General features: G+C 51.0%; 2 protein-coding genes across 2 annotated transcripts in view; one reads left to right on the top strand and one right to left on the bottom strand.

Annotated features, from left to right (window-relative positions):
* The first annotated feature begins 1,198 nt into the window (after positions 1-1,198).
* Positions 1,199-7,364, top strand: DUSP4 (dual specificity phosphatase 4). Its single transcript, XM_076336719.1, has 4 exons — positions 1,199-1,649; positions 4,704-4,840; positions 5,265-5,484; positions 5,704-7,364. Exons 1-4 carry the CDS (start codon positions 1,256-1,258, stop codon positions 6,087-6,089), a joined length of 1,137 nt encoding a protein of 378 aa, XP_076192834.1. The 5' UTR covers positions 1,199-1,255; the 3' UTR covers positions 6,090-7,364.
* A 75-nt stretch (positions 7,365-7,439) lies between these two features.
* Positions 7,440-14,218, bottom strand: part of TNKS (tankyrase) — a 147,346-nt gene continuing 140,567 nt past the window's right edge. The window contains exon 27 of the mRNA XM_076336717.1: positions 7,440-12,628. Within this exon, the coding sequence (XP_076192832.1) occupies positions 12,542-12,628 (87 nt within the window). The 3' untranslated portion in view covers positions 7,440-12,541. The remainder of the gene's footprint in view (positions 12,629-14,218) is intronic.

Genomic DNA, 14,218 nt, shown 5'->3' with positions numbered 1-14,218 from the left:
CGCGTGGTAGGCTGGATTCCTCCCAGGTAGGTATGCACGGCAAGGTGTTACCCTGCCTTGCCCAAATAAACAGCTACCGGGCACGCAGGGGAGGGGAAGTCAAGCTGTCTGTCCAAATGCTGCCCTCTGTGGAAAGCAGTGACCGGGGCAGGTGGGCTCGGATAACCGTTGGGCCCTTAACCTTGCTCCCACCACACCCAGGTCCACATCTGGGTAGCTGAGCCCCTTCAGGTCTCTGAAGCAGACTCACCCGGGACTGGCCAGCATCTGTTTGCAGGAAATGCCTCAAGCGCAGTTGCTGGTGTCGGGGTTTGCGGCATCGCTCTCGTTTGAAAGCAGCCCTAAAGGGGGCTTCTGGGTGAAGCGACTGCTTGGTGTTTGGGTGGTGGTTATGGGGAGACCCTCTCGAGGTTACTGCAGGGCCGTGAATTTGCTCCTTTGGCTTTTAGCCAAAAATAGCGTTCCTCGACGTGAAGAATCAAATCAGGGAGCCTTCCACGGGGCTGCTTCCCAGACAGGGTGCTGTGGTGCTTTTAGGGCTCGGCAGCTGATGAGCTGTCATTCTCTGACAGGGAAAACGTGGCGGTGGCAGGTGCGTAGTCAGAGGGAGCCCGCAGAGCCTTCAGCGGGCCCTGCTGCATGCCCCCTGCCGTGGCGGCCGGCCCGGCCCGGGCGGCAGCCGAGGGACAAAGGAGGAAAGAGGCGCGGGTGCAGCGAGTGCAGGCGTGCGCGCCCGGCGGCGTGCGCGCGCCTACCTGTGCGCCCCTGTGCGCGCGCCCTGCACCGTGTGCCTGTACGTGTGCGCGTCTGCCCCCAGCGGTGCGTGTGCGCGCGCGCGCGCGTGCCCTGCGGCGCGTGGAGGGGGGTCCCGGCGGGGGCGACACGGCGCAGGGGGCAGGGCGCCCGAGGGTGGCAAAGGCGCGGCGCCGCCCGCCGCTCTCCCCCATTCACAAACCGAGGAGAACATGGCCGGCTGGCGGAGAGGCCGGATTTTTGTGAATGGAGGCGGTGACGTCGCCCGCGCCCGCCCGCCGCCTTCCGTCCATTCATGCGGCCCCGGCGCGGGATGAATGGGCGGGGCGGGGCGGGGGGCGGGGGCGCGCGCCGGCCGCCGCCGGGTAGTAAAGGCTCCGCCGCGCGCGCGGGGCTGCGCGAGCGGCACCGGCACCGGCACCGGCACCGGCACCGGCACCGGCACCGGCACCGGCACCGGCACCGGCACCGGCACCGGGCGCAGGGCCCCGCCGCCTCCGCCATGGTGGCCACCGAGGGGCTGCGGGAGATGGAGGGCAGCGCGCTGCGGCGCCTGGTGTGCCGCGACGAGGCCGGCCCCGGCGGCCCCGGGCGGTGCCTGGTGCTGGACTGCCGCCCCTTCCTGGCGCACAGCGCCGGCCACATCCGCGGGGCGCTCAACGTGCGCTGCAACACGATCGTGCGGCGGCGGGCCAAGGGGGCCGTCAGCCTGGAGCAGATCCTGCCGGCCGAGGGCGAGGTGCGGGCGCGGCTGCGCGCTGGGCTGTACGCCGCCGTGGTGGTGTACGACGAGCGCAGCCCACGCGCGGAGGCCCTGCGCGAGGACAGCACCGTGGCGCTGGTGGTGCGCGCGCTCCGCCGCGACACGGCGCGCGCCGACATCCGCCTCCTGGCAGGTACCGCCGGGGGGGGGGGGCCCGGCTAGTGGTCTGGGGGAACCCCGGGGGTGGCTGGTGGGACCTGGCCGCGCGCAGAACGTCCCCGCTCTTCCCCCTTCCCCCCCTCCCCCCCCCGCCGCGCCGCCCCGCGGGGCTCCCGGCCGCGGGCGGCCCCGGCCCCGGGGGTGGGGGCCTGGCCTCGCAGCGCCCCGTTCCCGCTCTTCCTCCTCCCGGCTGTCCTGCCAGAAGTTGGGAGCCGGCGGGGGGCGGGTTGTGGGTGCTGCGTTTGGGGGGTGCACCCGGCGAGGCTGTGCGGCTGTGGCCCCGGAGGTGGGGTCCTGGGGCAGTCGGCAGCGCGGCCATCCACTCCGCGCGTGGGTGGCCCGAGAGAAACGCGGTGTGAGCCACCTCGGGCTGAGCGAGCGGTGGGGCAGGCCCCATGCCTCTGCCGTGGGCCGGGCTGGCACGCAGACCCCGGGGGGCAAGGTGCAAACCCAACGGCACAAGCCGCTCCAGATGGAAGTGGGGGGGAATCCCCCCTCTTTGTTTGAGTTTGTCCCCAGCCCCACGGTGCAGAGAAGGTATTTGTGCAGGACCAAATACCTGGTGTCACGCCGATGTGCCTTTGCAGTGGGCAGAACCCCCCAGGGTGCCTCTGTGTTCTTTTTGCGACTACAGCAGCAGTCGGGGCTTTCCCCCCGCCATGCTCTCAGGATCGGCATGTGTTAAATGAGATGCTGTGAACAGTTGGAGCTGCTGGTCCTGAGAATTGCTGTGAGATGATTTAGGGAAGGGGGGTGCTCGGCTGGGGTTCCTGGATGAGCTCTGTGGGGTTTTTTCTTTTTTGTTTACAGCCTGAGAGTTAATTTATTCCTTGGTTTACTTACAGCAGGGGTGAGGATGCGTATGCGGAGTAGCAAATCCATTAAGAGGCTTGATAGATGGAGGAGCTAGCTATTCTGTTGTACTAGATACAGTAAAAGCAGCAGGAGCTGTTCCAAGGATGTGATATGATGCGCTGCTGCGGCAGCGCCTGCACAGCAAGGGCTCACTCGGGAACATGCTTTCGGGTCCTTCGCCATGAGCTGTCATGGTGCTGGGAGCCGCGCACGTGGCAGGAAACGCTGCTGCGCTTCAAGGGTGGCCTTTGTCAGCTGAGGGCTTCTGGTGCCCCTGTGGTTCTCATGGGAGGTTGTTTGGGGTTTCCAATCTCTTCTTTTTAAGGAACGGGCTCCTAGAGACTCAGTCTTAGCACTAGAGACCTCTTCCTCGCTTACCACAGAGCTACTAAAATCATTGAGCTCACTCTGATTTCACAAGAGCCGTGCTAACCCAGCACTGTGCCTGTCCAAATGCAAATTTGTTGGGTGCAGGTCACGATGAAGACCCGGATCTGTTTTGTGCAGATCAGACTGCTGCCAGGTTCGCCTGTGAAACGGCCCGGCTGGGTGTTGCTTGGTGATGGCCACCTGCACAGCATGGTTCCTGTGCCGGGCAGGGCCTGCACGCACAGCCAGGATCTGCACACCGCTGGATGGAGCTGCTGGATGTGGTGCTTGGTTGAACGGGCATTAGATCTGATACATTGAAGAGAAACGTCTTTGACTGTTTGAAAGTGTCGCTTGGCTTTTCCAAGGAGGAAGCCCGTTTCTGTACATCACCCTGGGCAGCTTCTCCCTCTCAGGACGGCGTGATGGCCAGCAGAGTGGGACGTGGTAGATCCTGGGATTTTAGGATCAGACCTCCTGAAGATGTCTAACAGGGGCGCTTGATTCTGGGTGCTCGTCCAAATCGAACCAGTAGGACTGCAAAGGGATGTCAGCCTCTGCAAACTGTCCCGCTCACGTGGGAGGGACAATGCAAATTCAGTGATGCATACGCATGTTTCTGCTTTAAGGTACTAGAGCCCTTCCCGTGTAGGGAGAGGAAGCCATAAAGGGCACTGGGATGCTGGCAATATTGGTCTCTAGCTGCCTAGGGATTCCTGGGCTGCTTTGCTGGGGACGCTTGCATCCAATGGTCTTTTGAACATCCAGCCTTGTTCAGGACAGTCTCAGAGCTAGGGCTGGATAAGGAATATGCGTCCTGCTGTGTGTGCTCTGGCAAGCCCAAATCTGCAGGCATGGGTCCTGCAGTTGGGGTGAGTCTTCAGGAGCTCTTCTGGGAGTCAGGGCTTGGTCTAGCTACATTCCTGTGGTGATAGCAAAATACCTGATTTCTCTCGGTTTTGAGGCTCAAGGTCAGGCTCTACAAGGATGTCAGGGTTGTTGATTTGGTTTGAACGAGAGAAGGAAATCTCACCAGAAGTGTTTATTTGCAGCCAACACTGCAGTGTCCCTGTCCTGGGAAGCTGATGGGGTTTGCTCTTGTTTTGCCTGCCATTAGGAAGATCTGAAGTCACCTTTGCTTATTGCCCTGACGGCAGGTCAAAGGAGCAAGCCGCTCTTTCACATGGCGCTCACCTCCATGTTCAGGTTGCACCCATGTCCTTGAGAGGCAGTGGACATCTCCCTCTGGAGAGCAGCTTTGCTGTAGGGTTAGCTTCACTGTACCTGGCCGGTGCCAGGGCTTCCCTGGCCTGTTGTTTTGGGAGCTCTGGGCTGGAGGGTCAGGCTAGGACAGTGGGAGACCTCCCTGTGCTTTGTGGCAGGATGATGCGCCTGGGAAAACTGGGAACTGTACAGTCTTTGGCCTGGGAGCAGCTTTTCCCATTAAAGTCAGAGGATGCTGGCAACAAATCCTCTCTCCATTGTCTTAGAGAGCAACCTTGGCCTCGGTCTGGGGTTTTGGCTGATGCTGTGTAAGGGGCTAAACCCTGGACCAGAGACTTTGGTCAGCCAAGAGCATTACAGAGCTCTTGGAGCTCTTGCTCTAAGGGAGTGGTGGGGCCTCAAGGATTCTCCCCTTGCTGCCAGGAGCCTGGTTGCTCATCCTGGGGCAGGAGACTGCTCTCCATCACTGTAGCATCATCTAGTGGCCAAGGGCACAGTGAGATGCGTCAGCTCTGGCTATGCTGTTCTGCAGTGCTGTGAATGCAGCCTGGGATAACGCTTTGTGCCTCTTTTCTTGCAGGGGGTTATGAGCGCTTCTCCTCAGAGTACCCTGAATTCTGTGCAAAAACCAAGTCCCTGAGCAATGTGTCACCCCCCACCAGCGCCGAGCCCCTGGATTTGGGCTGCAGTTCCTGTGGGACCCCCCTTCATGACCAGGTATGTCTAGAAGCCCAGCGTTCAGCTATTTTGACCGCTCCTTCCAGCATTGCAACCTGGTCCTGCTGGAGTCTCTCTGCTCTCCCTCAGCTGAGGCCTGCAGAGCCAGAGCCATGCTCCCTTTCCTTTCATGGGAGAGCATGGTGGTCCTCCTGATCCCAGGGTGTTTGTGCTCCCTGGGGAGTGGACAAGCCCAAATCCCATAAACCACACCTGCCCGTTCCTGAACAGGATGAGGTGGGGGGGGAGCACTGAAATGGGTTCAACAGCTCAGAAAGGCAGCCCCTGCTCCCTCTTTTGAGGGCCCTGGATCAGATGCCAGGTTCCTGCACTGCTCAGGGCCTCCAAGCCACCTGGATGCATGTCCTGCCGCCCACTGCTGTCCCCTGGTCACCCCCATATCTGTTGTTTTTCTCTGTAACAGGGTGGCCCTGTGGAAATCCTTCCTTTCCTCTACCTTGGCAGCGCCTACCACGCCGCCCGGCGGGACATGCTTGATGCACTGGGCATCACAGCCCTGCTGAATGTCTCCTCGGACTGCCCCAACCACTTCGAGGGGCACTACCAGTACAAGTGTATCCCCGTGGAGGATAACCACAAAGCTGACATCAGCTCCTGGTTTATGGAGGCAATTGAGTACATCGGTAAGTGCCTGAACAGAGGAGCTGTGTCTGTGTGTGTTTTACCAGGGGAGAGGTTCCTGCCTCGAGGACCTGGAGCCTTTGGCTCAGAGGGTCCAGCAGAGTCCAGGCCATTTGTTGCACTGGTGGGAGGGAGGTCAGCCACCACCTGCAGGTTTGGTGTGGGGTTGGGCTTTGTTGGAAGGGCGTTGGTCTCATGTCTCATCCCCTGTTGCTCTCCAGACTCGGTGAAGGAGTGTTGCGGCCGGGTCCTAGTCCACTGCCAGGCTGGTATCTCCCGCTCCGCCACCATCTGCTTGGCTTACCTGATGATGAAGAAGCGTGTCAAGCTGGAGGAGGCCTTTGAGTTCGTCAAGCAGCGCCGGAGCATCATCTCTCCTAACTTCAGCTTCATGGGGCAGCTGCTGCAGTTTGAGTCGCAGGTGTTGGCCACCTCATGTGCAGTGGAAGCTGTCAGCCCCTCGGGGACACTGCGGGAGCGGGGCAAGGCCACCTCCACCCCCACCTCCCAGTTTGTCTTCAGCTTCCCAGTCTCTGTCGGTGTCCATGCCACCCCCAGCAGCCTCCCATACCTTCACAGCCCCATCACCACGTCGCCCAGCTGTTAGCTCAGGGGCTGAGACCAGCCAGGCAGATAGTGCCAGGCGTGGAGGGGGCAGGTGGGCACGGAGCCCTGTGATGTTAAGCAATAGTGCCGGACACTGCCGTTCACCCTGGACTCAACGTCTTTTTCGTAGAGAAATTTCTTACCTCATCTTGGTTTTTTTGCTTTTTAATTTTATGTTTTGAAAGCACGAAAATTGTACACAAACCCTGACATTGTCCAGGCTCTTTGGGGGAGGAAAAAAAATAGCATACTGGGTTTCCTCAAGTGCCTGGTCTTCATCTCCTTCCATCCCTATTTTACTGTCTTGTTTTTTAAAAAAAGATACACCTCCCCTTCTCCCCGTATTTCTGCCCCTAGCTCATCTGGGTTGAAAAGGGAGCATACCCTCTTTTTATCGTGCAGCAGTCTTCCCCCTTGCACAAAGAGACATGGGGGTGTGTGGTGGGTGCTGCTTACCTGAGCCAGTTACACTGGGTGACAAGCAGAGCTGCAGGCAGGGCCTTGGGGCAAGCAGGGGTGGTGGCACAGGGGTGCCTGCAGTCAACCTCACCCCTGCCAGTGCCTGGGGAGGCGATGCAGGAGCTGGCAGGCACCCGCCGAGTCACCAGCTGAGCCCATTCCTGTGGGAGAGAACAATCTCTGTGGCTGGGAGGTGGTTTGGAGGGGGAGATGCAGTCCTAAATGCCTCTCTTCTTGCCTCTGGGGGTCTCTGGTTCCTGCAAAACTTAGGTCCAATCTCCTGTGGCTTAAAGAGGAGAAAGAAGGGGTGGGGGCAGCAGCCTGGGCTGCTTTTGATTACTCTGTTCGGATTCCTCTCTACTCATCCCACTGCTGCTCTTCCTCCAGAAGGAGCAGGATGGGACATGGTTGGGGCTGCAATGGAAGAGAGAAGCAGCTGGGTGAAGGAGAGGCTGGCCCAGAGATGTCCTCCATCCAGCATTTTCAAACTTCCTCCACCTCATGACCAGCCCTTCTCCACCTGAGCTGGGTCTCGCCTACCTGTGCAACACTGCTGCAGCTTTTGGTCCAAGCTTAGAAAATGCCTCATCTTCAACCCACCTGGAGCATTATTTCCCTCCTCACCTCTCTCCTTCCCCCCAGTCCGATCCACACAGAAGATGCCTGTGTGGCTGGTGTACATATGTATGGTTTTTGGTGTTTTTTTTTTTTTTGTTTTGTTTTTTTTTTTTTTTTAGAAATTAACTTTTTATTTATTGCCTGAGGGAGGAAGAAAATGAGTTGTTTGGAGAAAATTAAAATAAAACTGTTTTCAACAGTTGTGGCTGGAGCAGGTTTGTCCTAAGACCAAGACAGAATAGCAGGTTGTGCAAACACTCCCCTTTCACAGAGCAACTGTTAAAAATGTATTTATTGAATGTTAAACTATTACAAGTATTGCAGATCAGACATTTAGCCAAGCACATTTATAGATCAAACTCGGTTGTTACAGAGATGTTACCTAAAGTCCACCATGTAGGTAGGCTGAGAACCTGCCCATCGTCGTCTTTGAGAGAGAGAGGGGAAAGGAGGAAATAAATAAATGATATCCCAGCTCCAGGTAATGGGCAACCAAGAGAGAAAACATACAGAGCTAGTTATGAAAACAAGTTATACAAAAAAGGGTCTAAAAACTCAACCCCCAGGTACATTGCCATCTGGGCTGGCAGAGAAAGCAATTGGGAATGAAGATGCACAAGCTCACGGGACTGTGGCACAGAAAAATCCCCACTTCAATTTCCAAAGCTGAAGCAAGTTCTGCAGATGTTAAAAAGAGAGTGTCAAAATTACCTTGTAATACAGAGACTCTAACCATCTACATTAGTAATTAATGGAACCAACACTAAAACTTGCCACCAACAGGTTCAGTAAGACAGAAATAGATATATCAAAACCAGTCAGATAATACGACCTGACAGGCATATGTGTTAGTGTAATGGGAAATGCATCCGTTTCTCACGTTCCCTACTGATTCGTGGGCTCATTCACCTTGCTTCCGAAGTTTTAACATGCATATGCTGTCCCCTGATCCTCTAGGTTTCACATTTACTATGTGTTCACATAGGTGGCAACACTGCCACTCCATCTCTGCACATGTGTCCTGCCGCTCTCTGAAAGATCAGGAGACTGTGCTCTGGACTGTCCCAAAGCCACCACCTCTGATCATCGATGGATTCAAGGCTATGGAGGTTCACAAGCCACTCACTACCTGAGGCTAAAAATTGAATCTACTTACCCATGTCTTCTCCAGCAGGGCTGCAGCATAGCTTAAAATGACTGAAGCGTGCATTAGATGCATCTCCTTTTAGATTTCTGAGCTAGATTTTCTGTGGCAAAGCAGCATGGAAAGGGAGAAATCCCACTAAAAATAAATTCACACATTTCCTGACCTTCAGCTTCTGAGAATGATTAGCAATGTTCAAACTAATCTGTTTTGTAGTTGGACCCTTCCTTTTACCCATCTTTTGAAAAAAATCTGTTCTGGGTAATTTCTGTGAACAGTCCCATAAGGAAATTCTAGGCAGTGCCTGTACTGTGCAGGAGCTCTGACTTTACTGCAGGGATGCAGGAGTCTTTTTTTTGAGAAGATTTGCCACTGTCTTAAGTAGTTCCCGCAGGCCACGCAGTAGCACAACATGTTAGCATCCCATAGCACTTCACGCATTCACGGGGAGCAGACATCTCCTCTAACCTACAACAAACAGTAGGATCAGCTGGTTTCCAGAGCCAAGGAAGCACCCTTCTCCAGAAGCTACTCCGTCCCATATACCACATGCCTTTCCTGTGTCTGCTGCCCACCAAAGCCAGCGGTGCAGAACATTTTGCAGGGCTTTCTTTTTGCTTCAGTGTAGAATTTTCTTTTGGGGTACTCCCGTTATCAACAAGCAAAGTATAAAAGTTTGCAGGCAAAATAAATTCCTGCTGCATAAGGCAGTGGGATTCAATCGTATCACATGCAAACATTCAAAACAGGTTAGAAAAACACATTGCTCGTTCCTTGGACTACAGACCAATAGTGACTGCAAAATGGTGGAACTAGTACAAGAGGTTTGTAACAGTCTCCGCGGAGCTGGGATCAAAACAGATTGGCAGATAAAAATAAGGATGAGAAAATAAGATACACCTTATTAAGGTACTGTACTCTCTGCTTTTAATGCTACCAGAATTTTTGTTGACAGCATTCAGGCTGCAATGTCACTCTGCACCAGGTACCTAATTCATCTGTCTCATGGAAACAATTTCAGCAATGGAGAGCAGAACCCTCTCTTCTTTGCTATGTGGTGAAGTTTCTTTCTGTTTTGCCTATTAAGGTCCTGTCGCAAACCGCACAGACGTTTCAAAACGCTTCCTCAAAGGGACACGGACAAAAATCAACAGGCCTGAAAGACAACTGTCCCTTTCCCCAGCAGACGCCATGTTCTGTCCCAGGGGGAATAGCTCTTTCTGGAGCCAGTGAGGGTGCCCAGGCTCCCAAGCCTATGAGATGGCTTAGCCCAGCGTGTTCCTGCATCCTCGGTTCCTACCGTGCCTCCATTGCTGACCCAATGCTGCAAATGAGCATCCCATTATCAGGGGACTGCCCTTCTCAGGAAGTTGAAAAACTTCATTTCTCAGGAGGCAGCAGCTACCTGGTTATGGGGGCGTGCTATTTTTAAGGTCCCATTCTCTAAAATTAGGAAGCATCAAGTTAACTCCCTCAGCTAAAGCATCTGTACCGTAACAACTTGCCAACTGCAGCTCTACCACCAAACCCACGACCAGCTTTTTCATGGGTAACTTCAAAATTGATGGGCAGAGCCTCACTTTGTTTTAAACTGCAAGAGGAGCTACAACAACATACGCCAGGAGAGGAGGATGCTACTCCTGCACGGGTTTCTACGACGCACAGACGCATCATCAGGCCTGGGTATTCCTCTGTGTCTGGCCACAAACGGATATGAGATCATGTCATTACAAGACAAAAACCACTGCAAAATGATTTCCTCACACAGCACCTTTACTCTGCACAGAACATCAGATACGTTAACACTGGCAGTTCAGAGATACTGGACAGTATTTTTATCCTCTAGAAGTTCAAGGCTGCAGAAGAAATCCAGACTAGCCGTTAGTTCAATCAGCACACAGGAAACAACAAGCAAGAACAGAATCTGGTGTGGGCTTGGTGGGGTTTTTGTTTTTAGGTTTGTCCTTGTTTTTGAAAGGTGTAAAGCTTTTAACTTCCACACCCACATTAACCATTTTGCTCACCTAAGCAGCACAACTGTTTTACCATTTAAAACTATGTCTAATTGGGGATGGTGAGCAACACTCACTCTCACCGCTATCTGAAACCCTAGTGTAGATAGGCACATCCCCCCACTCCATTATTAACTAATTTAAAAACAAACCCCAAACTTAAATGACAAATACAAAGCTTCAAAGCCTAGTGGTGATCTTTGCAATCCTAACACTATTAAACAAGTAGCCAAAATACAAGCACCCAATTTATCAATGAAATTTGATTAAAAGGACAACTAGGCTAGAGCCTGGCTTGGACTTCAAAGCTACATATTTTATCAGGTCACAAGATGAAGCAAGAACCATATATCCACTGCCAGCCTAAGAAAAATAAAACCCAAAGTTCAAGATCTGTTGGAGTATTGCTATTTCTAAGGTTTTCTTTAGAGATATTACAAACAGATGATGTGCAGGTAGCCAGATTGCATCAAATGACTGATTTTACAGTGGGTGAAGTTCCTCTGCGAGGATAACTTGCTTCATCATTAATGTCTTAATGTTAAAAATAAAAATTTTGTGTCTTAACGCTGAAAGTGAAAAGCTCTTCAGGTTTAAGTTTGTTTTATCCAAACATGTCAGCAAAATCCCACTTGCGGGAACACATATTTTTGTAAACTAAAAGCACACTATTCTGTTGTTTCCTTGCTTTAATGGGGATAAAACCTGAATGCATGAACTGGATCATCAGATACTAAGTAGTGCTGGTTGATAGGGAAATGTACAATGTGTTGTGTTCAAAGGAACATCTTTTTCTCCAGTCGTTAACATGCTCAACACTGAAGCACATCTCCTGGTATTGGTTGTTAAGAAAAAAAATTAACACGGCTCAATTTTCAACGTTCTCTGAAGTTGTAAAAACAACACAAAAAAGAAATCGGTTTCTACTTTTGTTAAATGCATATCCTGCATGAGGGAGACTTTTGAAATTTTTTGATGCTGTGCTATGCAATGCTTAAAAATAACTTTCTCCTACCCAGTGAAATAAACCTGGGAACTTGCGGGGAAGGGGATTAGAGTGAATAAATCCTAGCTTTGTTCTCTGGTATACCTGCAAACAAATCCACTTGCCAACTGATGTTTTAAAAGTTCGTTCTCATAAAAATGTAAAATCAATATTTAAAAAAATTATTATTTTTGTAAATCCCTTAAGCTCTTCAACTGTGATGTCACACACAAAGATGTGACATGAAACTGCTATAATACTCTCCCTTACCGGTTTGAAAGCCATTTACTGGGTCTCATTACAGAGGGACGTGAACCAGATATGCCCTCATGCACGCAATCTTCTGACTTGTCACCTCCTATCTCCCAGCAAAACCATACACCACTGTAACTGGAGAACATTTCACAAACTGCATGTACTTAATAGGAGCCTTATAAAACATCCTTTTAGAGATGCCAGCAGAGGGCATTGACCTGCTTTATGAAGTTCTTCCAAGCACAAGAGCTGGTTTTATCCTTGTGAACACTTCCTAGGGCTTCCCCCAGAAAACTCAGACACAGCAGCAAACTGATACAATTTGTTTCCACTCTAAAGTTACACTCACTCATATTATCATTTGCTCAGAGGTGTGCAAAAAAACCCTATATTGAAGAACTGGACCTAGCCCCTTCTCAGATGAAGTTCATATTGCATTGCTAATGATTTTAGTCAAATCGACTTTGTGCAAAATATCTTTAAGAAGGTTCCGGCTCAACTTCAGAATACAAAAGGAAAATAAATAGTTGACTAGGATCTCTTGAAAACATAAAATGAATGGTGTATGCTGAAAAGAAAATTATGGGCTTAATGCAATTTCTCTGCAAATAAAATAACTAGAATAGTAGTGTCTGAAATTTTAACATGTGAGATGGCTTTGATAAAGATTTCCGTTTGCACAATAATGTTCCCAAAGTCTAGATCAAAACAACATTATTTTACACATGGTAACTGCAGAGACTAGGAGCCTGAGATATGTTATTAAAAGGCAGTCCCTTGTAAACTTTCCTCAAAAGGAACAGTAGCAGTTGAGTATGCAAGAGTTACTCATACCGTATTCATCAATACACCAATGCTTTATAAAAGACATACAGCTTATTTCCAGGTTGTTAAGGATTTTATATGATACTGATTTTCTGAAACACGTATCCATCCAGTCCAAGATTGAAGTCACATCCTTCTTCACTGCTCTGTAGCTACTAGGTCTTTTGCTCTGCTGCTGTTGCTGTCTGTGAGGGAGCTTCTGGCTTCACAATCTGGTATGTAATGAGATATTCTGGGTATGCCTGAAAGTTAAGTCAAGAAAAAAAAAACACATTGCTTTATGCAAGGGTATGCTCAGCAAGTTCACATTTTGGATTTCACTAAACAGTGAGCAGGAAGGACAGTGCAAGAATCAGCTCTTTGCAGATTTCAAACCTAGCCAGCACTAAGTGGGAACTGCTCGATGTAGTCAATACCTTCATTAATACACTAGTAGAAAGAAAGATGTTTCTTCCATTCAGACACTGTCAGAAAACATGCGTGCAACAGGAATTCACAATCAGAGTTACTCTCCCTGTTAGCTAATCCTACAGATCAGTCAGTGCCTGTAAGTTATTCCAAAATCTCAGATGACCAGTGTAGTCTGACCCTAAAATGCTCACTGACTTGCCACGTGACCTGCAAATGCCTTTACTGGCAGTAAAATACTTGGCACACCCAAAGCACGTAACCCAGTCATATGTCCAGTGTTTTCTCAAGACAGCTGGTAGGAGGTTCAGTCCCAGAACAAAGCTAAAGTTGTTGGAGGGCAGGGCCCCATTCAGAAGAACCTAGACAGATGAGGAGACAGGGCCACCAGAAGCCTCATGCAATCCAGCAAGGCCAAATGCACCTGGGATGAACTAATTCCTTATAACATTGCGGGATGGGAAGCAGCTCTGCTGAAAGGTGCTGGGGGCCCTTGGGTGACAGCAAGCTAAAGCAGAATCAACAGTGTGTCCTGGGAGCAATAAAGGCTATCAGCATCCTGTGGTACATCAACAGCAGCGTAGCAATGATTGCCCTTTATTCAGTACTCACTAGACCACATCTAGACAACTGCATAGAACTTTTGGGCCTTCCAATACAAGAAAGATGGCAATGAGCTGGAGCTAAGTTCAGTGAAGGACCAATAAGATAGTCAGGGGGAGAGAGCACAGGATAAACAAGACGATGCTGAGGAAGATGGGCTTGTTCAGTTCAGAAAAGGGAAGACTTTGTGGGACCTCATAGCAATCTTCCATCACGTATGGAAGGCTACTGAGAAAACAGAGCCAGATTCTTTCCCGAGGTGCGCAGCAGGAGAATGAGATTAATAAAACAGAGGAGGTTCCCACTGGATACAAAGAACATATTTTTTGCTCTGAGGATAATTAAACAAAGGAACAAGCTGCTGAGAGAGGCTGTGAAACACCATTCTCTGAGGCCTTCAAGACCTGCCTGGTCAAAGAAAGCCCTCAGCAATCCAGTCTGAATTCAGCATGAACAAGAAGCTGGCCTAGGTGACCTCTCCAAGGTTCCTTCCAACCTGAATTTATTGTATAATCTTGGAGCCATCCAGAGTAGTAAGCAAACCACTTTTCTAGAGTAAGGGTCTAGCTGAGTTATTCAAATTAAAATCACCTTCTGAAGATTGTTGTGCTACTTCAGCTGCCATTTAAGGGTAGTCTCTGGCAGACAGGGACACTGTCACTGCTGGGAATCTACAGGTAAAAAGCCCAGAATTCTCATTATCTACAAGGGCCCCAGAAATGTACGTGTTCTTGTTACTGCAGTAATGCCAGTAAAATGCAATGGGGGAACCAGTGCCTCCTGAGAGAAACTACAACCCTTACCAGGCTCTAAGCAGTGCT

Source organism: Aptenodytes patagonicus, chromosome 4 (assembly GCF_965638725.1).
Source record: "Aptenodytes patagonicus chromosome 4, bAptPat1.pri.cur, whole genome shotgun sequence".
NCBI lineage: Eukaryota > Metazoa > Chordata > Aves > Sphenisciformes > Spheniscidae > Aptenodytes > Aptenodytes patagonicus.
This window is presented reverse-complemented; position numbering and strand designations above follow the sequence as displayed.